This window comes from Miscanthus floridulus, chromosome 1, assembly GCF_019320115.1.
Source record: "Miscanthus floridulus cultivar M001 chromosome 1, ASM1932011v1, whole genome shotgun sequence".
Classification (NCBI taxonomy): domain Eukaryota; kingdom Viridiplantae; phylum Streptophyta; class Magnoliopsida; order Poales; family Poaceae; genus Miscanthus; species Miscanthus floridulus.
The window spans coordinates 39,023,248-39,046,550 of record NC_089580.1 but is presented as its reverse complement, the minus strand read 5'-3'; the positions used below and the strand labels follow the sequence as shown (position 1 = coordinate 39,046,550).

General features: G+C 44.5%; 4 protein-coding genes across 5 annotated transcripts; all 4 read left to right on the top strand.

Moving 5' to 3' along the window:
• Nucleotides 1-3,275: 3,275 nt before the first annotated feature.
• LOC136488801 (serine/threonine-protein kinase STY13-like) lies at nt 3,276-7,130 on the top strand. The gene is made up of 7 exons (XM_066485630.1): nt 3,276-3,573; nt 3,664-4,163; nt 4,806-4,938; nt 5,030-5,225; nt 5,629-5,753; nt 5,970-6,128; nt 6,678-7,130. The coding sequence occupies exons 2-7, from the start codon at nt 3,847-3,849 to the stop codon at nt 6,984-6,986; spliced, it is 1,239 nt and encodes a 412-aa protein (XP_066341727.1). The 5' UTR covers nt 3,276-3,573; nt 3,664-3,846; the 3' UTR covers nt 6,987-7,130.
• A 404-nt stretch (nt 7,131-7,534) lies between these two features.
• LOC136488649 (U-box domain-containing protein 62-like) lies at nt 7,535-11,023 on the top strand. 2 transcript variants are annotated; one of them, XM_066485566.1, is made up of 8 exons: nt 7,535-8,027; nt 8,265-8,487; nt 8,908-8,989; nt 9,576-9,633; nt 10,181-10,248; nt 10,339-10,437; nt 10,530-10,600; nt 10,709-11,023. In XM_066485566.1, the coding sequence occupies exons 1-8, from the start codon at nt 7,751-7,753 to the stop codon at nt 10,836-10,838; spliced, it is 1,008 nt and encodes a 335-aa protein (XP_066341663.1). In that variant the 5' UTR covers nt 7,535-7,750; the 3' UTR covers nt 10,839-11,023. The 2 variants fall into 2 exon arrangements, with proteins under 2 accessions (XP_066341663.1, XP_066341621.1); XM_066485524.1 differs by having other exon boundaries at nt 7,538-8,027; nt 10,166-10,248; nt 10,709-11,020.
• A 318-nt stretch (nt 11,024-11,341) lies between these two features.
• On the top strand, nt 11,342-14,490 carry LOC136488555 (transcription elongation factor TFIIS-like). Its single transcript, XM_066485469.1, has 2 exons — nt 11,342-11,647; nt 13,246-14,490. Exons 1-2 carry the CDS (start codon nt 11,492-11,494, stop codon nt 14,194-14,196), a joined length of 1,107 nt encoding a protein of 368 aa, XP_066341566.1. The 5' UTR covers nt 11,342-11,491; the 3' UTR covers nt 14,197-14,490.
• Nucleotides 14,491-22,195: 7,705 nt separating this feature from the next.
• Nucleotides 22,196-23,303, top strand: LOC136479840 (ethylene-responsive transcription factor CRF5-like). Its single transcript, XM_066477575.1, has one exon. The coding sequence runs from the start codon at nt 22,397-22,399 to the stop codon at nt 23,120-23,122; it is 726 nt and encodes a 241-aa protein (XP_066333672.1). The 5' UTR covers nt 22,196-22,396; the 3' UTR covers nt 23,123-23,303.

Sequence of the window (23,303 nt, the reverse complement as noted above, 5' to 3'; positions counted from 1 at the left end):
ACCAGAATCATTCGCAGCACTAGCATTTTGTTTCCTTCTTCCAAGTTAGTATTTCAATGCTACTTCCATTATTCTCTTTGCTGTGACATACCTTTTGTGCTATGGCTAGTGATCTAGTAATTAAATCACTTACTATTTGAGTTGTACATGATCTCTGAGTGTTCATACTCTAAATCTTGTTATGAAAAAAACTTGCTTTGCTTGAGAAATATTGTTTCTGACACTTGTTTATGTTATCTCTGAATTGCAGGTTCAGGTTCCAGTTACCTTTATGCCCTTCTTGATCATGAATGGAAAGAGGGAATGAGCCAGGAAGAGGCAGAGGTATGTCGCCAAGTTCCTTCTTACTTAGATCCTGGAATTGAGATACTCTTTAGTGTAGTAGTATGTCGCCAAGACTGAATATTTAATTTATGGCTTGCATGCTTTTGTTTGTCTAGTAGCACATAATCTATTTCAGTACTGTTATGTGTGAATTGTTGTTTCAAGTTTCAGAGTCTGATATTCAGTCTTCAGCTGTGCTTCCTCTGAATTTTTTCACCGTCCAGTAATTGCAGCAACTAGTTGGCAAATTTTACTTGAAATCTCTGCTCGTTCGTGATCTTTTTCTCATGCTTGCTGCTAGGAGAGACCGAACAGCAGTTTTTTAGCAGTGACCCATCGATAGCAGCTTGTTTGGTGTGACCGAACTTTAGACAGCTACTGCTCAGTCATTTGTCAGTTTGATTCAGTGTTCCCAAAATCTTTGCTGGTTGTCAATCTTTGGTTGCTGTGTAGCTGAGTTTTCAGCAAGTTTTTTATTTGTACTTTGTTCAATTGCTTCCATGTTGTTATGACAATTTCCTAATTGTTCCTAGGGTCGACACTTCACTAGTTGAGGTGTGTGACCTTGACAATTAGAATGACTTTGTCCAAATGAATGTGTCATGTCCTTTGCGGTATCAAGGGGAAGGTAGTCCATAGCAATTTTAGAGAAAAAAACATGAAGAAAAAATAGTAGTCAAAACAAAGATGTCATAGGTCAGTCTTGCTGCACACCTCTACCAGATCTTCTAGCCGGCGACTCTAGGTATTCCTTTGTTATTTATTGCTCAAGTTGTGTCCCTTGCGCGTTTCACTCCTTAAATTTCCTTATTACGCTTTTCTGACTCAAACCTCGCCTTTCTTGTAGGTGTAGCTCCGACGTCCTATCCAGCATCATACTCTCAGGGATACACTACATTAGGCTCAGCTTAGATCGGTATTGACTTAGGTTTTTCTTCGCCTTCCTGGATTTTATGAGTTACCTAGTCCCAACCTAGAGAACTTAGTCCTAACACTTGCTTCTTTGTTGCTGCAGGAGTGTTGCCGACCATGCCTACCACTGCCACCTTTCCGTCGCCGCACTCGCAGCAGCAGCAGCAGGAGCAGCTACCGCCGCCACAGTAGTGAAGCTCATCATGGTGTCCTAGTCGTCCTCTCGTGATGGTTTAGAACTTTGATGTCAGTCATTTGAAGTTTGCTTGTCGCCCAGCCACATCGGGCGTGATACTTGTTTTGGTACTCTTGATACTGATCGGTTGTCTGGTCACCCATTAAGGTCCCTTCGAGTACTGTATTTGTGTATTATTTGAATGAAGCCTTTTGTCATGTACAGAAATTACCGTATGGAAAATATATATTTTAATATGCTGTTGCTACTGTTTTAAAATATTTTTTTTTGTGCGTTTAACTCTTTTTTTCTGTGAGGCTGGCTACACAGAAATATTCTTTTTTAATCTGGACGAAATGAATTTTTCTGTGAGTTCACCTAGACCGACAGAAAAATGTTTTTTCTGTGCGTTTATTTCTTTTTTCTGTGTGGATTAACACACAGAAAAATTAGTTTTAATCTGGGCGAAAACCATTTTTCTGTGCGTGTGAGACCCACAGAAAAAATTGTTTCTGACGGTGAACCCACAGAAAAAGTCTATTTTTCTGTCATTATATTTCTGTGGGTATTTTTCTGACGGTACACCGTCAGAAAAATATTTTTCTGACGGTATTCGAATTTTTCCGTGGGTTTTCGCACCGTCAGAAAAAATCGAGATTCCAGTAGTGTATCCTATAACCATGACATGGGGGGATCCACATGTTTTATTGGTATTTTCTCCCTGGACTCTTGACACAACATTTTCAACGTGTTTTCTCGCCTTATAGTTATCTTATCCTCTAGGTATTTCATTTAGCTTTATATGGCATTATCGATAGGCTCGCTATTACACTATTAACATATCACCTTTTGTCATTCTACGTGCCTTAATATGTTGTAGCTATTTCTATCTTATCACTGCTCTCCCCTTAATACTCACCTATATAGCTCCACACGTGTCATCAATTTGTTTTATTAAAATATTATCCTACCGCCTACCATTTTATGTGCTTCACATGCTATAACCGGTACATTATCTCTAATGTATTATTGTTCTCTCCTCCCTCCTCCAGATTATTTTATGTAGATGTATCCGCTTTTATCGATTTTTATTAAATCATTTTCGGTTACCATTTTACGTGCATTATCATGCGCTAGATGATGTGTTATCTATATCGTATCATTGTCCTACCCCTAGAACCGTTCTATACAGCTTTACACGCATCACTGATGTGTTTTATTAAATAAATATCTTGGCGTGCACCATTTACATGGCATAACATGTGATAGCCGATGTGTTATCTTTATCCTACCTTGTAAACGGTTCTATGCGGCTTTTCAGGATAGCATCTACTTCTTCGGTTACATCATTATCCCACACCTTACATCATTTTACTTGTATTAACACGGTAGCCGGTGTTATCTCCATCATATCATGTCCTATACTCCAAATCATTCTATACAACTTTATACGTCTTATTGACGTGGTATGTAACAAAAATACATAATTATTATATCTGTTGTTCCATTCCTCGTCCCTTGATGCGTGGTATCCAACTTGTGATCTCTACCTCCTATCACTAGGGTACCATTTTCATTTTTTTCATATGTGAAGGGTAAACCTATTTCTCTTTTTTTTTGAATCAGGTAAACCTATTTCTCAAAACCATGGAAAAGAAACCACCTCACATGCATGGAGCACCAAATGCAGCAGATCTTGGGGTACCTAGTACGGTGCCTTTGGGCAACAGATATTCTGGGCATGGGCGCAATCTGTGGTACGAACACGGGGGGGCATGCCAATTCACCTACTGGCTGCCTGCTTCCTGCTTTGGCTTTGCTTTAGCCCAGCGACCTTCTATAAAATGCTGTCCACTGCGGCTCACTCTGCTTCCCCTGATACCTTCACCCCCCGACTTTTCCTTCCCTTCCCTTCCCCGCACGACGAGTGACGACGACCACCCCCAAACCCCACGCCGCGGAGCCGCACCAAATCTCACCCGCATCCTCTAGGGTTAGGGTTATGCCCGCACCCGTGAATTTTGTTGCGAAATTTCTCATTTCCTGAGTTGAGAATCGCAGCTCTCCGCTCGGCTCGTTGGGGAAATCGGTTATTTTCGTCCGGCCGTGTGTGGGCTCTCTGAAGCGTTTGTGCTGTCGGCTATTTCCCCCGAGGTTTTTAGGTAAGAATCGCGGCTCTCTGGAACGTTCGGGCTGGAATTTGGATCTTTTTTCTGACAGAAATGTTGCGGGTTTTTTTTTTGTGGGAAAAGGTTTAAAAAATCGCCTTCGTTTGTTCATCACGCGGCTGCGAAACTTTAGCCGGTGGTGGAAGTTTCGTGCCTCGGCGTGGCCCCCGTGCTCCGATTCCTGATCACCTGCGCGCACCCTATGAGCGCGGGGCGCGCGGGCTGGGGCTCCCGCTGCTCGGGCACGCGCGCGGGGTGCCCGTGTTAATGCCTCGGCTGTCCTGCAAGTTCGCGGACCCCGACAGCGCCGTTTCCTCAGCGCCGGCGGCGGTGCGCCGCGTGCGTCCAGACACGATGAGCTGCGGCAGCGACGGGTGCCGGGACGGCGGCAGCAGCGGCAGCGAGGAGTTCAGGCGGCCGCGGCCCAGCAAGGTCGCCGCTGATGATTCGGTGGCGCCCGCACGGAGCTCGGATGCCGCGGCGCCGGCGTCCTGGATCGACAGGAAGCTGCTTGTCGATCCCAAGATGCTGTTCGTTGGGGACAAGATTGGGGAGGGAGCTCATGGCAAGGTCTACAAGGGGAAGTAAGTAAATATGTTTTTGAGACGTGCATACCCGTGCCTATTTTTTCACATGTATGTCCAAGTCATAGCTACTTTATCAACTGGGATGATTTTGGAGTATCTGCTTTAGCTGCCATTTTAGTTCTTCTCGAATTAAATGTGTGTTATGCACTAGACCCTTGCAAAAAATGGCTATTAGTATGCTTCAAATTAATTAGTTTCTCAGGGTGCCCAAATCCTCCAGCTGTCCTCCATCGGTTATAGTATCACGCAGATTCATGCCTGGTACTCAGTTCAGGCTTCCAATATTTTGTTGAGATTTTTAGCATGCAGGATGATTTTTTTAATCCAAACATTAGTCATGAGCTGTGCCATCCTTTAGGACCTTGGAGGAAATGCTAGTCATGATGGCAGTAGAGAGTATACCTCCAACAATTTCCTCTCCAGAGAAAGACCAATCTGTCATAGATGACTGTTGGTACCATCTTCACATCTTGGTACCATCACAAGTTCAGATGACATTCTCTTCACATGAGGAAACTTGTGCCATCTAATTCATCATACCGTTTCCCTAAACTTATTCGACCAGTTTCTTTTCATTTGCCTTTTGTATATTTATTAAGTCATATCAGTAATCCTGTTTTTCTTGTATGCTTCAAATAGGTATGGTGATCAAATTGTAGCGATAAAGGTTCTTAACCGTGGCAGTACCCCTGAAGAAAAAGCAACACTTGAAGCCCGTTTCATTCGAGAAGTAAATATGATGTGTAAAGTGAAACATGAGAATCTTGTCAAGGTACTTCTTGGTCTGAATGTTACGCTTGTGTGGCTACACAAATTGTCAATTCTTTTGGGACCTCCTCACAACACTGTATGCACTCCTGCAGTTCATTGGAGCTTGCAAGGAACCATTGATGGTGATTGTTAGTGAGCTACTACCAGGGATGTCACTGAAAAGTTACCTGCACAGCATTCGGCCTAGCCAACTAGATACACACACTGCAATCAGCTATGCTCTGGACATAGCTCATGCAATGGACTGTTTACATGCCAATGGCATAATACATAGAGACCTGAAACCTGGTAAGGATGCTTAAGCTATTTGACTTTTGGCATTATATACTTTGATCCTTTAGTTGCAACTTTTGGGTCTCTGTATGTCCATTTGAGTGTGTTTTGTATTGCCAGATCTTTAAATAGATTATCTTTAGCCACTCAAAATTTTCAGTGAGGTGTTTGCACATCTACTTATATGTGTTGTAATTTTCCCCACTTATTGTAAGACCTACGGGATATGCATTTGAATATTCCCAAGTCTATATCAGCATGACAGCACCAGCCTTAGTTTCCTTCTCATGGTTCTACTTCAAAATGTTGCAATCTGTTTAGTCTTTTGCTTTGCTTCCTTGACCTTCTTGGTTCCTCTAGTAGTTGGTGTTTACGTTGCTTTAAATCCCCTATACTTATTTTATCGATATTTGTGCAGATAATTTATTGCTTACAGCAAATCGTAAGAAACTGAAACTTACTGATTTTGGACTTGCACGTGAAGAAACTGTGACTGAAATGATGACGGCTGAAACTGGGACTTACCGATGGATGGCCCCAGAGGTTGTGAACACTATTTTCTGCATTAACTTAAAGCTAGTGCAATTACATACTGAAACCAAAACCACAGAAAAATTTGCTCCTGTAGTAATGTGCTAGTCTGCTAGCTGTATCATCGTTTGATTGTTTTTGGTACCATTTATTTTAATAAAAAAAGGATACTCTGGTACTGATCTGTGCAAAGGGTAGCTCATATTCTTTCTTTATGTGATTGTGCAGCTATACAGCACAGTCACACTTCGACGTGGTGAGAAAAAGCATTACACAAATAAAGTGGATGTGTACAGCTTTGGCATTGTTTTGTGGGAATTGTTGACCAATAGAATGCCATTTGAAGGCATGTCGAATCTACAGGCTGCATATGCTGCTGCTTTTCAGGTAAGGATGAAAATACTGTTGCCCATACTTGCACAAGTTAGTAACGCCTTCTTTTGTGGATAAAACTGTTGGCCTCTTACTACTAGATGCTATGACCAAGAAATTGTTTGTGCTTGTATGCTTAAATTCCTCATTGAAGGACTTGCTTGGCTGCCTAAAGCGTGAAGGCTAAAATGTTAAACATTAAATGACAAAGAACTGTTTCCAAAGAAGCATTGTTTTGAATTTGATGTTGTCATGGAAGGAAGTTTTGGAATTTCAAATTCTTAGCCTTATGTGTCGTGATGATGACTGGTCTGCTAAATTTGTTTTACATACATCGTTTGGAATTGAAGAACTAGGCGTTAACATATCGTGATAGTATCATCCAACTGGTTTACATAACATCAATGCCGCTCTTTAACAAATCTCTCCATTTTATCTGTAATACTTCGAACAAGCTCATACCTATAATGACCATTTTTTACATCATTTTTCAGTTGCAGTACACTGTTGTTCTCGATTGCAGTCTACTGATGTCGTAATATCTTCTCTTGTTTATATCAACAGCAAAAGCGCCCAGCTCTCCCTGAGGAGACCCCCCAGGAGCTTGTGTTCATAGTACAATCATGCTGGGTTGAGGATCCTGCCATGCGACCCAGTTTCAGCCAGATCATCCGAATGCTTGAAACTTTCCTGATGACAATACCTCCGCCTCCGCTTTCAGAACCAAACGAAGACGAGGAATCGGAAGAAACAAGGTCGTCACTGAGCAGTAGGAGCTCCTCTGGCTCCTCGCTCGTTTCTCGCGCGACAAGCAAGCTCTCGGTCGTCCGCCACCTCTTCGCCTCAAAGAAGACAGGCAATGGGAAGGTGTGATGCGCCATGCCCTGAGACGTTTTCCTTCGGTGCTGTAAAGATGCTAGCCTAGGTGATGCGTAATACAAGAGGGAACTTGTTCAGTGTAGAGTAGCTGTTGTATTGATGATACAAAAGGAAAGTTGAAGCGCAACTTTTGCAAGCTATGTATAGCTCGCTGCTGCTTTACTGGAATCTGTCCATGCTTTGCCTTCGAGCATCCATTCCCTTCACTGCACTGCATGTCTGCATATTTGGCGCCACTGCAATGAAACGAATGGCAAATGATATCCAAATAAACCCTGACAGGATGGTTCTACGTTACAAGTCAGAATATAGAACATCAAACCATTTCTTTTATAACATGATGATATACAAAAGTGCTCACTGTTTACTTGTTTAATCAAAGATAATATTCACTTCATTATACTTTTTCAAAAGTTTTGATCATATATATGATCAGAAAGATAACATTAAAAGATTTATATTGGGTATATTGAGTTTTACGTTCTCGAATTTTGCGACTGCTGTTAGTAATGTAGAAAATTTTCCCCAAAAAATGCAAAAATGTAACACTTCTTATTCTTGTTTTAGGGCAAAATGTGAAAGTTGTTCAAAATTGCTCTGAATGTGAGAGACCTGTTCAAACGGGTCACCAACCGCGACCAGCGCAGGCTCGCAGGCGCAGCACAGCGCACTTGGGACAAGCGTGAAGGCACGCTGAGTCCAGCAAACAGCACCGTCTCAATCCCCACCCTCTTCCCGGCTCCGGCGGCCGCGCCACCATGGCTTCTCCTGCGGGGGCTAACAGCGGGGCCTCCTCCTCGAGGGGGACACCCTTGCCGTTGCCCTTCCCCTTCCCCGCTGCAGCGCACTTCCCCTCCCGCGGCGCCGGTCCCTTCCTGTCGCAGCATCATCAACCGCCCGCCGCCTCCGAAGGCGACGATGAGGTCGAAGAAGACGAGGGAAGCATGGACGACAACAGCGCCGAAAAGGATGATGCCGAGCTGTCCGACGGTGGGGCTCGCGGCTCGCCGCAGCGACGCGCCTTCTCCGCTCCAGGTGAACCAAGGGTTTGCACAGAGGCTTTCAGGTCTTCATCTCTTACTGGTAGATTGGATTCTGCTGCTTGCAGCCTTGCAGGCGTGGAATGGTTAAACATAACTCGTGCGCATCCATGGTTAAGCCACGTTTATGGTGGACTCTGAGTAGTGAAATTTCCTCTTTTCCCACTTGGGATTTTAGGTGCTTCTGTATCTGGATGAAGGTGATCATTGCTACTTGCTGATCGTACACCAGGTATTGGACGCACGGAGATGAATGGGGAAATTGGAGTGAGGTCCAACCAAGAAGGGCAGCAATGGCACCAATTTGGGCTTGCATCACCAGGAGGGGATGATCCTGGTACCATCCCCAGAGATATGAGGGCGGAGAATGGGTATGGAGTTGTTGGAAGAAGAGAGGGGGGTCCTGCATCTAGCTATTGGGACCTGCTGAGAGCACACCTCTCTGATCCTTTGACGTGGGTACCCGAACATGACTGTTGTTTTCTTGAGAATTTAGTTATTTGTAGTAGAGATAACATGCCCCTTTCTCTTTCTTGATCCACGCTGTAGTGTAGTCACATAATATTATATATCTGAGACTTCTACAGTGCTAATATCAAGTATATACTATACCAGTCTACCGCATTGTATGACAATGCTATTTACTGAAAAATGATGATAATTTATAGTGGTTGAACTATGCTCATGGGACATGTACTCTGGGACAAGTTAGTGCCCAATCATTTGTTTGATATGCTAGCTTTTGCCTCCGGACTTAAATGATCATTAGTCATGTTTAGCACTGCATTTTGTGAGAACCCATAACCAAATCAGATTTCCTTGCGGCATAGAAATATTACTTCTTACTAGATCATTTATCTCCTGGCATGTTGCAGAGGTATTCTCATGGATGATGCAATGATTTTATCATGTGGCCATTCATATGGAAGTAGTGGAATGCAGCATGTCTACAGAATGGTATGTTAAAAGGAACCTTCACCTCCTGATACCGTTCCAAACTTTTGGCTCTAGAAACTAGATCATTAAAATGTAACATGTATGTTTTGTATCCTGCTTGTACCTACTCCTGTGGGTTTGTTAGTGTTAACTGTTAAGATTTCCTTCGCCCAAGTTTGCTATATTCAACAAATCACAGTTAGTTGGTTTTGGCTTTGAATTTGAGTGCTTTTCCTTCTGAGCGTTGTTTATTAGCTTCTGATTTGACCTATACCCAGTAATGCATGGGATATCTCTTCTTATTTAGAGTAATAACAATGCATTTCATGAGCTTGTATGATTCAAAGCTTCCAATGCAACATGTGTCTGTTCATTCAGTATAAAGCTCTATAAAGGGGTACAAATGATATTGTAGCAATGTTTTTTAGTCATTAATTCGTTGCCGTCACATATTACACATGATGCAAGTTTCAATTTGCAAAGAATTGACTTTACTGGATAGACCTGGAAACTGGAAGCCCTAACAATCAGTGCTTACACAATGGTTTTATGGAATTTCAAGTGAATGTGAAAGTGATATATAACAGTCTCTATTCCTTGTGTGCAGAAAGCTTGTGGTAAATGTGGCCTGCCAATTACCGAGGCCTCCATTCGACCAAACTTGGGTATGGCTTTGAGCTGAGAAGTATCAACTAAGATATGTTACAGTCCATTCTATTGTGTTAACTAGCTTGGATGTTCATACCTATTATTTGGTAAATGTCATACTAGGCATTCTCCATATGAATCTCTTTAGCTGTAGCACCAACTGTTTTTACCTTTTGATAGTTGAGGATCAGAGATTAATGGTATATGTATAACTTTAAGATTCTTATCCATGGATTGAGTAATTTTTTGTCAAGACTAATGCCTGCCTGCCCTCACATCTATGTCCTTCTATGAGCACAAGCAACGATATGCACATACTAGATGTCTTCCTGTAAACTCTCCCAGTTAATGTTGTCCAGTCTGATTTTTGAAACTTCCTCAATGAAATCAATTCAGATCATATTTACCAGATATTTTGTAGCTTTCATGCATACCTGCCATCCCACATGTGATTCTTTTCTTAGCTTTTCATAGAATAGATGCAATTCATATATAACTGCTACTTTGTAGCTTCCATTTCATCCGTTTGTCTTTTGGGTATGTTTTCAGTTCTTCGCCTTGCAGTTCAGGCATTCAAACGTGAAGAAGATTCAGCAAAGTCATTGAAAAGAAGAACAGACCGCCTTGAACTGGTATAAACCCTTTTCCAGCTTATCAGTCACCCTTCAAATCCGGCAGCTATATTCGTTGCATGTTCTTAAATCCATTCTACCCTATGTGAGGATAAATGTGGCGACGATGATCCAAATCGAACTGAACTTGCTAGTAGAGGTAAAGGTGTGCAGTTTCCTTTTGCTGTCTTCGACCGGGTCATAATCAAGGTATTTTATCAGCAAGACAACTAAGCAGTGTCTGTCATTCCCTCTGTGTTGTGATTTCTGCAATAACTAGTGTGTGAAATGAATCTTTTCAGGGAAACAAGAGGACCCCGGAACGGTTTGTGGGACATCAAGCAGTTGTGACAGCGCAGTGCTTAAATGGATGGTTAGAATAATTTCATCCTAACTGACCTTCCCGGAATCAAGCACAATGCTTATCTCACTACTTGAAAACCTGTAATTTTTTTCATGATCTATTGCTCGCTTATAACAGGTATGTTGTAAAGACTTCAGACAACGCAGAGTGTGTGAAGCTGCAATACCGTTCCTTGGCAAAGGTTGCTGATGGCAATGGGCCTTCTGGTCTGGTCTCAAGCAACGCCCAAAGTTCAAGCTGGCTATGATGAGCTACACAGTACCGGTAGCAGTACCCAAGCCCCCCTGCAGCACCAGAAACACCCCTTCTGTTTAGGTTTACTTTGCCCCTTTTCTCTTTTTGTACCCAGGAGACACAGATCTTGTGAGTGTGACCAAAGAAATGTGAGTACCCTTAGCAGTGTTGGAGTACCTTTCTCCTTCCATTCCAATTGCGGAAACGTGTGACGTCACTGATTACGAGGAGTAGTTGCCGTCTTCTGTCAGTAGCGGTATGGCCACGAGGAAAATCATATGAGAACACCAACAAATCTGGGCCAAACATGCCTTAGGCTAGCAGTTCACCTGTCACGTCTATAGCCTGCAGGAGCAGGATCCTGGTTTCTTAACAACTTCCCGCCACGTGTCGCCTCCTGGGCCGTCCGATCGGTGTCGTTCCAGAACAATCTGCCTCCGAATCAACGGCGGGCTCTGACAAGCCGCTCGCGCCAGCCGCTTGTTCGCTATAAAGGCCTGCCCTCCGCCCAGATCCAACCTCTTCTCTCTCTCCTCCTGCCTCCGCCTCCGCCTCCGCCTCCACGCCACGCCACACACAGGATAGCGAGCGGGAGGGACGGCGGCGCCAAGCTAGGGTTTTGATCCGGCCTCGCGGGCCAGGCTGCGCCGCCCCGCCGCCGAAGCCATGGAGAGGGAGCTGCTGGAGACGTTCGATGCGGCCAAGAAGGCGGCCGACGCTACGGCAGCGGACGGCGACTCGCCGGAGGCTGGCCGCTGCCTCGACGCGCTGCGCCGGATGCGCGCCATACGCGTCAACACCGACATCCTCGTCTCCACGCAGGTCAGCGGCCGCCCGCCTCGATTAGATTGATTGATTGTTTTGGTGGCGGAGAAATCCACTCTCGTCTTGTCGTTCCCGGCGGATGCGTGCGGCGGTGGCAATCTCACCGTGAGCGATATGGGTCTTGTCGCATTGAATTTGGGTCTCCTGTGGATATGGCTCGTCGAATCGACGGCCTGTTTCCCCTCTCTTTTAGGACGACGTCGGGGAGACGCGAAAAAACAGGGCCTTCGTTTGGAATTAGATCTAGTGGGTTCCTGTCCCTATTTGGGGTGGATAGGTATATGATACATTCTCCTTTTCTGCACAGTTTGATGTTTTTTGTTAGAGAGCTCCCAGTTTTAGGAATGTTTGTAGGCAGGGGTAGGTGCTGGGATTTTTTAAATGACACAGTTCGTGCCTGATAGATATGCGTTGTGTTGAGGTTTGCCTCCTGAATTTGCTGAACTCTGTTGTGGCCGATATGGAAATTTCATCACTTTTTTTTGGGTATTTGGTTTAATCTTGACTGGTATTCTGCAAACAGTAGTAGACTAGTGGTGTTCCAGGCACCAACTTTTGTTTAATCTGTGATTCAATATCATATTCAATCCACTGTCGGACATGAATCAGGCACAATGGCTTGTATTTGATTCAGTTTAAGACTTTAAGTACAGGATTCTGATTTGGCGGGAAAGAAGGTGAGGCAAACGGTTATTTTGTCGTGTGCGGATTTTGTGGAATCTAGTTGTAATGCACATTTTTGATGTTTTTGTTAGAGGGCTTCCAGTTTTAGGAATGTTTGTAGGCAAGGGTAGGTGGCTGGGATTTTTTAAAGGACACAGTTCGTGCCTGATAGATATGGGTTGTGTTGAGGTTTGCCTCCTGAATTTGCTGAACTCCGTTGTGGTCGATATGGAAATTTCATCACTTTTTTTTGGTATTGGTTTAATTTTGACTTGTATTCTGCAAACAGTAGTGGACTAGTTAAAGGCACCAACTTTTGTTTAGTCTGTGATTCAATATCATAGTCAATCCACTGTTGGACATGAATGTACAATGGCTTGTATTTGATTCAGTTTAAGTACAGGATTCTGATTTGGCGGGAAAGAAGCGAGGCAAACGGTTATTTTGTCGTTTGCGGATTTTGTGGAATCTAGTTGTAATGATTTTCAGATAAAGAAGTTACTGGAGTCTAGTTGTTTTGTCGCGAAAGCTTGTGGAACATGAACGTTCAATGTGCCTAATACTGTTCCTTTTGCAGTATATAGTTACCTCTGATTTAGGAAGCCAGTTACTCGATTTGAACTTCTTTATATTTTTGGTAAAGCAAATGTTACTGCATAGCATCCAATCCCCTCCCCCCCCCCCCCCCCCCCCCCCCCCCCCCCACACACACACACACACACCCATCAATTCTGGCAGGTAGAACTCGATCCATTTTTAACTAAATTCTTGAGTAAAACAAGGTTGCCGCAAAAACATATCAGCTTAATACTAAGGTGTTGAGCTTATCCTTTCTATTTGGCCTGTTTACTGTTTGTTAAGACATTTATATATTGGTTCCAGTTTAGTTTTTTTATGCCGCTTAGTCCTTACATGCTATGCTTTTTTGTCAGGTTGGCAAACGTTTTCGACCCCTTACTAAGCACCCTCACTCAGGCATCCAGGCAGTCGCTGCAGACCTTTTTGGGTACTGGAAAAAGGTTGTCCTTGAAGAGTCAGGAAAGAAAAATGGTGGCTCAGAGAATGAAAGATCAAGTGACTCTTCTGGAAAGGTTGAGAAGGTGAGGCCCATGAAGGTTGAAAAGAATTCTGCATCAGCAAGCATGAAGGTTGAGAAAAGAGATGTGGATGTTAGGGGTCAGAAGCCTGACAATGTCAAAGTTGAGAAGACCGCTAGCAATGGTTCCAGAACTCAATCTGTGAAGGTTGAAAGGGTATCCAAAGAAGTCAGTAGAACTCCTGATGCAAAGAAGCCAGCATCCACCCCCAGCGGTCCCCCAAAGCTTACATCTCTTGTCAAATGCAATGATCCTACCCGAGATAAAATACGGGAACTACTTGCTGAAGCTTTTGCAAAGGTTTCCAGAGAGACTAGTAATGATGACCGAGATGAAGTGAGAAACATCTTGGATGAAGTTGATGGATGTGACCCATTCAGAGTTGCTGTGAAAGTAGAGTCTGCACTATTTGAGAGGCTTGGACGTTCCACCGGGGCTCACAAGACAAAATATAGGTCAATCATGTTCAACCTGAGGGCTGAAAACAACACTGATTTCCGGAGAAGGGTTCTTATTGGTGAAGTGACGCCAGAGAGGCTTCCAGACATATCTCCTGATGAGATGGCTAGTGATGCAAGGAAGCAAGAGAATATGCAGATTAAGGAGAAGGCTCTGTTTGAGTGTGAGCGGGGAGGAGCACCGAAGGCAACGACGGATCAGTTCAAGTGTGGCAAATGTGGTCAGCGGAAGACAACTTACTATCAGCTGCAGACTCGGAGTGCTGATGAACCGATGACGACATTCGTCACATGTGTGAACTGCAACAATCATTGGAAGTTCTGCTGAGTGGCAGCCTGCTAAAATGTTTGCTTAGTTGTGCAGAGCACCATTCTGTTGTAATGTGTGCTCTGTTAGTTAGCTTTGTGACTCAAAGTTAGACAGGGCAGGCTGAACTCAGTTTTTTCGTATGCTAGGAACCGTTATCCTCTTCCTCTGTTAGTCGCTCTTTGCGATCCTGATTCATTCAGATTGTACTAGTTGAACGCATAAATGTTGTTGACTTGATTATATCATCAACTGTACCCTTAAGTTTTGGATGGCTATGTGGTTCATTGTAAATGTGATCGTGTGGTTGTTTTACAGTTGTAGTCATGTACTCATGTGGATGTTGGGTATTGTAGTATTTTTGACAGCTCTGTTCTTCGGATGTTCGGATGGAGTTAGAGTACAATCATGCCCAGTCAGATAATACTGATGGATTAGTGGTGCTCTGCTCCCATTTTGTTTCCATTGGTTTCGATGATGATCGAGATTTATATCAGATGGTGCATTGATGCTGTGATGCTCTGTCCCATTTCTATGCACCATGAAGCTACTCTGCACCATGATGTTCATGTCTGCTACTCTGCTCTGGGATTGTTTGACAAAAAAAAAATTAATTGTGTTGGGTTGGACACTTGGACTACTCTGCTGTCTGCTCTGGGATTGTTTGCTTGCACAAAAAAAAAATTGTGTTGGGTTGGAACTTGAAGGATATTCGTAGTCTGACGTTGCTGCTTCCAGAAAAGGTGTAACAGGAAGAGTGGTGTCCCCTGGACTGGACAGCCTGCGGTGTGCTCGTGTGGAAACTGGAAACCCGCCTACTGGCTACTGAGTATATTCTTCCGACAAGAGAATAGAAGAGAAAAGAAATAAAAGAGAAGAGAACAAATCTGATGCTCTCGGCACGTTAGCTGAAAACGGTGCGGAGAAGAACTATAGCTGAAAACGGCGCAGAAGGAGCATATAGAGAACGACATCTTACATGTAGAATATTACATGGCTTCCAGCTTTACATTCAAGAGTGCCATTTGTATGGGGCACTGATCAAGGTGCCTATGATGGGCAGCATTACAAGAAAACACAGTATGATACAGAATTAGAATTGAAAGCTTGATGAGCTAAAGCATTGGCTGTGGAGTTCATTGCCCTTGGGATTTTGTGAACTTTGAATTGGGAATCCTTCATAGCTTGCCAGAAGGTAGCAGTGATGCTTTTGATGTTCCAGTGAGGTGGATTGGAAGGATCAGTGGAGTTGTAGAAGTTTGCCATGATCTGGTTATCTGTGAAGAAGTTGTATGAGGTGGTGTTGAGCCTCTCTGCAACCAGGGTGATTGCTGCTGCTTCTGCCATTAAGACAGAGTCTGCGGAGGGGAGCTGTGCCTGAATGTAAAGGGCAAAGTTTGATGATTCCTGCTGATGTAGGATGAGGATTCCTAGCCCTGCCTTCCTTGTGTTGTGGCTACTGTCAGGCTGTAATGATGCATCAGTGTAGCATCTTGTTCCTGAAACGCTTGCCGGAATGAGGGTCGTGTGTGTTTGCTGCCTTGTTGGTTCCTCCGTGAAGGGTGGCGCTCTTTCATGACCTGCATTTGAAAAGTAGCCCTGAGCCCCTAATCATTAAGAGCAATCACGTTCACGCCCATGCCCATATTGTTTCAAACAAGGAATCAAGCTGACCACCTAAAATATATTTTTTCCATGATTTCAACGCCCATGCCTGCTCCAAACTAAAGAAAAAAAAATTGAATCGAACTTTTTATACTAGCCCTTTGGATTTTGGCTAACTTTTCATAAAAAAATGGAACTTTCAACCAAACCTATTGATTCTAGGTTGAAAATTTAACTTGCCCGATCTTCTCACTTAAGTAATTGTTCCTTCTAAATCTATTTTTTTATTTATTCATTCAGCCCATAGTTATGTTTTTTTTTGCTTGAATTCAGTCAAACAAACCGAAAGACGTGGATATTATTGCTTCGTTATGTCATAATTATCATACCTCTGAAAAGGGAGTTATTAGCGCCTGAACGTCCGGCGCAGCTTCAAATATCGGACGCTCAGTTCACACGGCCCGCGCACGATCCCGTCGCGGTCGTGGGTGACGTCACTGCACTGGTCTCCCCTCCCTGTTCGCGCACGACCGCACGAGTTCCGATCCGCGGATGTCAGTCACAACCCAACCACTAACGCGGGCCTAGCATGGTTTGCATGTCACACCTCTGGGTCCCAGTCACCTGTCTCGTCTCTGGATGCGTGCCGCAGATGCATCTGCTGGCCTTAGACCCTCGCACGGTCACCCACGGCGGCGCCTCAGCAGCTGCAGGCGGCTGTGGCAGGTGGATCCTATTGCAACATGTGCAACACTAGATCTATTTTGCAACATTCAGATGAAACACTTGCAACATATGTATGAAACACCTGAAACACTTGAAAACATACGCTTGCAACATACATGTATATGCAACATCCAGATCTATTTTTGTAACATCCAAATGAAAACACTTGAACATACATCTGAAACACTTTAAACATACACTTGAAACATACGTGTATAGACATTGCAACATGTGCGACATCTCGATCTACTTTTGCAACATTCTGATATATTTTTGCAACTTCGATATAAAACACTTCCAACATACCTCTAAAACACTTGAAACATACGGTTGCAACATGCGCTTTCAGCGCAAAACATCTCTTTGTTGCTTCAACGAATGGAGGCTTGTCGGCGTGGAGGTCACCGGTGTACTCGTCGGCGGCGCGGAGCTTGCTGGCAATGCTGAGCTGGGCAGCGGCGCACAAAGGGTGGGGTGGGTGGCGCGTAGAGGTCGCCGGCGGCGCAGACCTTGGTGGCGCAGAGGGCGGGTGGGGAGTTGCGACGGACGAGGCGGAGTGGGGAGTCGCGGGGTGCAGACTTGTCCGTTCGTACGGATGCCTTCCATGGAGGGGACGGAGGTTGGTGGGGATCTGTTGGGAGCAAAGCACGGCGGCGAGGAAGATGTGTGGGTGGATGCAACGGCGCAAGCAAGTAGGGACATGAGGATATGCAAGCGTCCGACGAGCAGGGAGTGGAGATTTTTTTTATTAGCAGGGAGTGGGGATTTTTTTTAAGTGAGAATTAGCGGTAGATGAGGCGTCTGACGGAAAGATAATCGTTCAGACGCCGTAATCCTAACGTTTCCGCTCTGAAAAAATGTTTGAAAGAAATGATGGACAAGTCTCACAAGGTAATAGAAGACGTTTTCAGCACGAAAGCACTAAGTGCTTCAGAGTGCAAAACAGAAATTTTTGATAAGATAGACACATGGATGGAGCCCTTCCTCACATATTTGTGCACCCATCCGAGAGGATCAGCATCCGCGAACGGCAACCGAGCGAAAGACAATGCAAGGCAAGGGCGGTAGATGGGAAAACGGCAAAGCTAGGCTCCATCACCGTTATTCCGTGCCGTCGTCCATCCACGCCGCTGCCATTCCGTGAGACTGTGATTTGCCGGAAAGCACACGACGTCAGCACCTCGCCGTGCCCTGCTGGATCTCCTCCCGGTATAGATTTTTTTTCTTCCATCTCCTTCCTCCCTAATGCTGATTCTTAGAGTCATGTTTCATGAACTCTATTTTATTTGTTTGACACGGTTAGTTGGCCATGTCAATACTAAGCGGAAGATTGATAAATTGAATAGATCATGTGTCCTAATTATTTGAACTATCCTCTTTTGAGCAAGAGTTACATGGATCATGCTTTTTATCGCTTGAGCTACTTCAGCGGTAATTTTCAGCAAAGGAATCAACATAAGCCAAATTTCAGTGAAACAAACGGGTGCATCGGCTGTGTGATCTGACACTATAAGCAAGGCACTTCAGCTCTAACCAGTACTCTATGTTTGTTCTTTGAATAATATTTGGAGTGTAGGTGTGCCATTGGTAAGATATTCACTAAACCCATGATCTAAAGGGATAATAAATTTGCTCAATGTAAGACAATGCGCCGTACTATCATGACACATGCTGAATTATTCCCCTTTTTTATACAGATCTCATACTAGGGTTCCTTGTGGTGGAATCTACCTATCCAGGTTCAAGTGCTAACACATAGATTTGTGCACTCAAATAACCATGGATATATAGAAGGGGTAGAAGGAAAGGTTAGTGTTGTCAATTCCGTAGATCCTTTGCTCTATATTAATATTAACGTTTTTGTCAAGAAGTTAACATTGCTATCACTCTTTGCCTGCATTCTGATGAAATCACCCTATGGATATAGAGGGGGAGGAAGGAAAGGTCAGTGTTAGCAATGTTGCAGAACTGAAATCACCTTAGATATAGATGTTGAAGTACAAGGAGAACGAATCTAAAGACAACATTCTTGAAGATATACAAGAACTTCTTAGGCATGTGAGTATTTAGGTGGCTTCAAAAGATATAATAACTACGAACTGAGCCTAGCTTTTATTAAAATGAAATGCAAGCTGTGCAGATGTAAAGACAAAATTACGAAGGAAAGAAGTAAGAAAATGAGCACAAGAGAAAGGAAACATATATCAAAAAAAGAGAAGAAAAACAAAAACTAGATGTAACATAAAAAGAATCTATATCAATCCCCTCAAATCCGTTGGTACTCCTGAGATTCTAGTTCCATATTCCCATTTTTGTGTCCATGCTTTGATAGTCACTCTCTTTGATTCTTTCTTGGCTTTCTATGTTTCCAAAGCTTTAATATTTGTATGAAGTTATCTTTGATTGCTAAACATGAAGTTGTAAAATCACCAAAGATTTTCCTATTTCTTGCCAGCCAAATATTCCAAGTGAAAGGTCCTAATGGCTAGAGGGGGGTGAATAGCCTATTAAAAATTTCTACAACAACACTTAACAAACTGATTAGACAATTATGAGGCGAAGCAAGTGTTGTGCTAGCCTACTAAAAAGCAAGCCACCTACCACAATTCTAGTTTATATAGTTTCTATGCACACAATAGCTATGACACTACACTAAGTTAGTGTGCTCTCAAAAGCTAACTAAAGAGCCACACTAGCCAAACTAACAAGCTCTTACAACTAGCTACACTAAAGAGCTTGACAACTAGTTTGTGGTAAAATAAAGAAAGTGAGCAAGAAGGTTATACCGCCGTGTCGAGGAAGGAGCCAATCAATCACAAGAATGAATAACAATGAAGACCAATCACCTCGGAATCAAATGATGACACAATAATTTTTTACCGAGGTTCACTTGCTTGTCGGCAAGCTAGTCCTCGTTGTGACGATTCACTCACTTGGAGGTTCACGCGCTAATTGGCATCACACGCCAAACCCTCAATAGGGTGCCGCACAACCAACACAAGATGAGGATCACACAAGCCATGAGCAATTCACTAGAGTACCTTTTGGCTCTCCACCGGGGAAAGGTCAAGAACCCCTCACAATCACCACGATCGGAGCCGGAGACAATTACCACCCTCCGCTCAACGATCCTTGCTGCTCCAAGCCGTCTAGGTGGCGACAACCACCAAGAGTAACAAGCGAATCCCGCAGCGAAACACGAACATCAAATGCCTCTAGATGCAAACACTCAAGCAATGCACTTGGATTCTCTCCCAATCTCACAAAGATGATGAATCAATGATGGAGATGAGTGAGAGGGCTTTGGGTAAGCTCACAAGGTTGCTATGTCAATGCAAATGACCAAGAGAGTGAGCTTGAGCCGGCCATGGGGCTTAAATAGAGAGCCCCCACGAATAGAGCCGTTGGGCTCCTCACTGCACTGAACATGGGGTGACCGGACGCTCCGGACAGATTGACCGGACGCTGGACCCTAGTGTCCGGTCGTGTGATGCACGCCACGTGTCCCCTCTCTTCAAATACTGAGCGCTCGATCCTAACGGCCAAGTGATGACCGGACGCGCTGCTGAAGTGACCGGACGCTGCACCTCAGCGTCCGATCGTTTTCAGTAAGCATCCAGAAACGAGAAATCACGACCGGACGCGTCCGGTCATGCTCGACCAGACTCACCCAGCATCCGATCACTCGGCGTCTCCTCTGTGCACTGCCACGTCAGCGGAACCGGACGCAGCCCTCTAGCATCCGGTCACTAAGTGACCCAGCATCCGGTCAGAGACCGACGCCAGCGTCTTCGCTACTTCTACTGACCGGACGCGCCGGTCCTTCCAAGACCAACGTCCGGTCACTTACAGTGACTTTCGTCTTTTCTGTATAGAGCGCCGGTGAAGTTCCTAACCCTTGCTCAAATATGCCAACCACCAAGTGTATCACCTTGTGCACATGTGTTAGCATATTTTTGTAAACATTTCCAAGGGTGTTAGCACTCCACTAGATCCTAAATGCATATGCAATGAATTAGAGCATCTAGTGGCACTTTGATAACCGTATTTCGATACAAGTTTCACCCCTCTTAATAGTACAGCTATCAATCCTAAATGTGATCACACTCACTAAGTGTTTTGATCACCAAAACAAAATGGCTCCTACCACTTATACCTTTGCCTTGAGCCTTTTGTTTTTTTCTTTCTTCTTTTCAAGTCCAAGCACTTGATCATCATCATGGCATCACCATCATCATGTTATGATCTTCATTTGCTTCACCACTTGGAATGTGCTACCTATCTCATGATCACTTGATAAACTAGGTTAACACTTAGGGTTTCATCAATTTACCAAAATCAAACTAAAGCTTTCACCAAGCCACTGCAATTAGAAAGCATGTATTCACTTATGTATGGACATATTTGGAATAGCTATTTGACAATTTTGTCTACACTATTTTAGCTACCACGACTCCATTTCATCATGTTGCACCTTTTAACATGTGCGAAACAACAACGGTTGATACTTTCAATGCATAGCAAGCAATACCCGTTACACCTTGCAATGCATGGGAAGCAATGAACGAGGCATAGTAACAGTTAGACTCGGACGTAGGTTACATGCATAACTTTTGACGGGTTTGAAGCCTTTTGTGTGTGCTTGTATTTTTTTTACCTGCTTTACATGACTAACTTGACCCAATGAATGTAGTGCTATCCCTTCATGTTGTGCTTTTGCCCTAACACAAAGAGTCATGTGTATACTGGTTTGCACTTCTCTTTTTTTTAGCTATCACAACTCTAGTTTCATCGAGTTAGACATTTTCTAAAGCCACTAAAAAGTTATGCCATACAACTCTAGAGTAAAACAGATGACTAAAAAGTTGTGCACATGATATGTACACCTAATACACCATACACATATCTCCATATTTCTTTGGACAAAAGGTTATATATATGTTTAGAGGATGTTTGGTTTCTACATGCTCTCCTAAAATTCCTGCCACATCGAATGTTTAGACATATATATGGAGTATTAATTATAGACCAATTACCAAACTAATTACACAACTTGCGACTATTTTGCGAGACGAATCTTTTAAGCCTAATTAGTCCATGATTTGACAACGTGGTGCTACAGTAAACATATGCTAATAACAGGTTAATTAGGCTTAAAAAATTGTCTCGCAAATTAGTCTCTGTCTATGTAATTTGTTTTATAATTAATCTATATTTAATGCTCTTTATTAATATCTAAACATTGTGACATGAATTTTAGGAGGGACAAGAGAATCAAGCACCCCACTAAGAGCAAGTATAATAGCAGGCTGTAAGCCGACTAAATACTGAGGTGGAGGAGAGAGGAGATGAGAGAGAGGAGAAGCGGGCTGTAAGCTTACAGCCGGCTTGGGCACAAGAACCAAGAAAGTCTGTAAGAGAGACAAGTGGGCCATGTATTAACTGTAAAGAACTAACTACTATATAAGTGGGCTAAGAAAAGACTGCAAAGAACCTTACAGCCAGCAAACCGATTGTATTATTAGCCTTGCGATTGCAGTCTATCCGTTAACCAGATCCAAAATCCGAGAATATCCTCACCCTGAACTCCTGAACCGGAGATGCCTACGTGATGAAGTGATGCGGCGACACTCCAACGGCAAAATCCCGAAACTACCCCTCAGCCCGTTCTCCTTTTAGTCCCCACCCGATGCACGCAATTCCCCTTCGTCTTCCCGCTTCCACCGCAAGCCCCACCACAGGTCTCTCTCGCCGCCGCACAAGCTCGTGTAACCCTAACCCTAAAACACTTACACTCGCCTCCAACCCCACGCTCCCATGGAGGGGCGCGGAGGCTAAGCGTAGCCTACCCCTAAACAATATCCCCATGGATTGAGCGGATTCCCAAGGCATGGGTACAAACCCTCGCCTGCAAGAGCTGGCCGCTGTGGTGGTGGCGGCGGCGGATTCTGAACCACGGCCGCTGGCGCGCGTGGTGCGGATCCTAGTGCACGATGCTGATGCCACCGATTCGTCTTCCAGCGAGGACGAGGCGCCGCCGCCGCCGCCTCCTCGGCGGAGGGCGAGGGGTGGCAGCAGCAGCGTCGGCGTGAGGCGCCATGTTATGGAACCGGCCGGGGCAAGCTCGGCCGTTCGGTTCCGTGGCGTCCGTCGAAGGCCGTGGGGGCGCTGGGCTGCGGAGATCCGCGACCCGCACAGCCGCCGCCGACTGTGGCTCGGCACCTTCAACACCGCCGAGGAGGCTGCCAACGCCTACGACGCAGCGAACATCCGCTTCCGCGGTGCCAGCGCCCCTACCAACTTCCCTGCGGCCCGCTACTCGCCGCCTCCAGAGCCAGCCAAGCCTATCATCTCGCTGACTCCTGAACCTGGAAAGGTGATCACCTTGCCACCGGTACCTGTGAAGCCGACCTTCCCTCTGCAGGTGAAGGAAGAGGGTGGGAGCTGTGACGGCCAGGTCAAGGGAGCTAGCTCGGATGTCAAGGGGTTTGCACCGAAGCCGGCGTGGGAGATGATCCCCAGTAAGCGCCAGAAGTATCCGGGCTGTGCTGATGGTTCTGGCCTGCGTGCCATCCATGCTGCCTCCATCTATGTGGAGGAGGTTGGTGGGGCCTGATGGCCCAAGTATCCGCAATTACTATTGCTAGAGGTTTTATTGTCTATCTCCGTGGCATCATTAGAACTTGGTATTGTATTATTTTGGTTAATGTTAAACTGTTGATGTGAAAACCTATGACTCTGGTTGTGTTATGATTGGCGGTGATCTAATAATGTATATATGGTGACATTTGGTAATA

What these genes read in the sequence shown, in the direction of transcription:
- LOC136488555 (XM_066485469.1), top strand. Translation starts at nt 11,492, where the DNA reads ATGGAGAGGGAGCTGCTGGAGACGTTCGATGCGGCCAAGAAGGCGGCC. An exon ending in ACATCCTCGTCTCCACGCAG is followed by an intron (nt 11,648 to 13,245) that starts GTCAGCGGCCGC and finishes CTTTTTTGTCAG; the next exon opens with GTTGGCAAACGTTTTCGACC.
- LOC136479840 (XM_066477575.1), top strand. Translation starts at nt 22,397, where the DNA reads ATGGGTACAAACCCTCGCCTGCAAGAGCTGGCCGCTGTGGTGGTGGCG.
- LOC136488801 (XM_066485630.1), top strand. Translation starts at nt 3,847, where the DNA reads ATGCCTCGGCTGTCCTGCAAGTTCGCGGACCCCGACAGCGCCGTTTCC. An exon ending in GGCAAGGTCTACAAGGGGAA is followed by an intron (nt 4,164 to 4,805) that starts GTAAGTAAATAT and finishes TGCTTCAAATAG; the next exon opens with GTATGGTGATCAAATTGTAG. An exon ending in AACATGAGAATCTTGTCAAG is followed by an intron (nt 4,939 to 5,029) that starts GTACTTCTTGGT and finishes GCACTCCTGCAG; the next exon opens with TTCATTGGAGCTTGCAAGGA.
- LOC136488649 (XM_066485524.1), top strand. Translation starts at nt 7,751, where the DNA reads ATGGCTTCTCCTGCGGGGGCTAACAGCGGGGCCTCCTCCTCGAGGGGG. An exon ending in TGCAGCATGTCTACAGAATG is followed by an intron (nt 8,990 to 9,575) that starts GTATGTTAAAAG and finishes CCTTGTGTGCAG; the next exon opens with AAAGCTTGTGGTAAATGTGG. An exon ending in GAACAGACCGCCTTGAACTG is followed by an intron (nt 10,249 to 10,338) that starts GTATAAACCCTT and finishes ACCCTATGTGAG; the next exon opens with GATAAATGTGGCGACGATGA.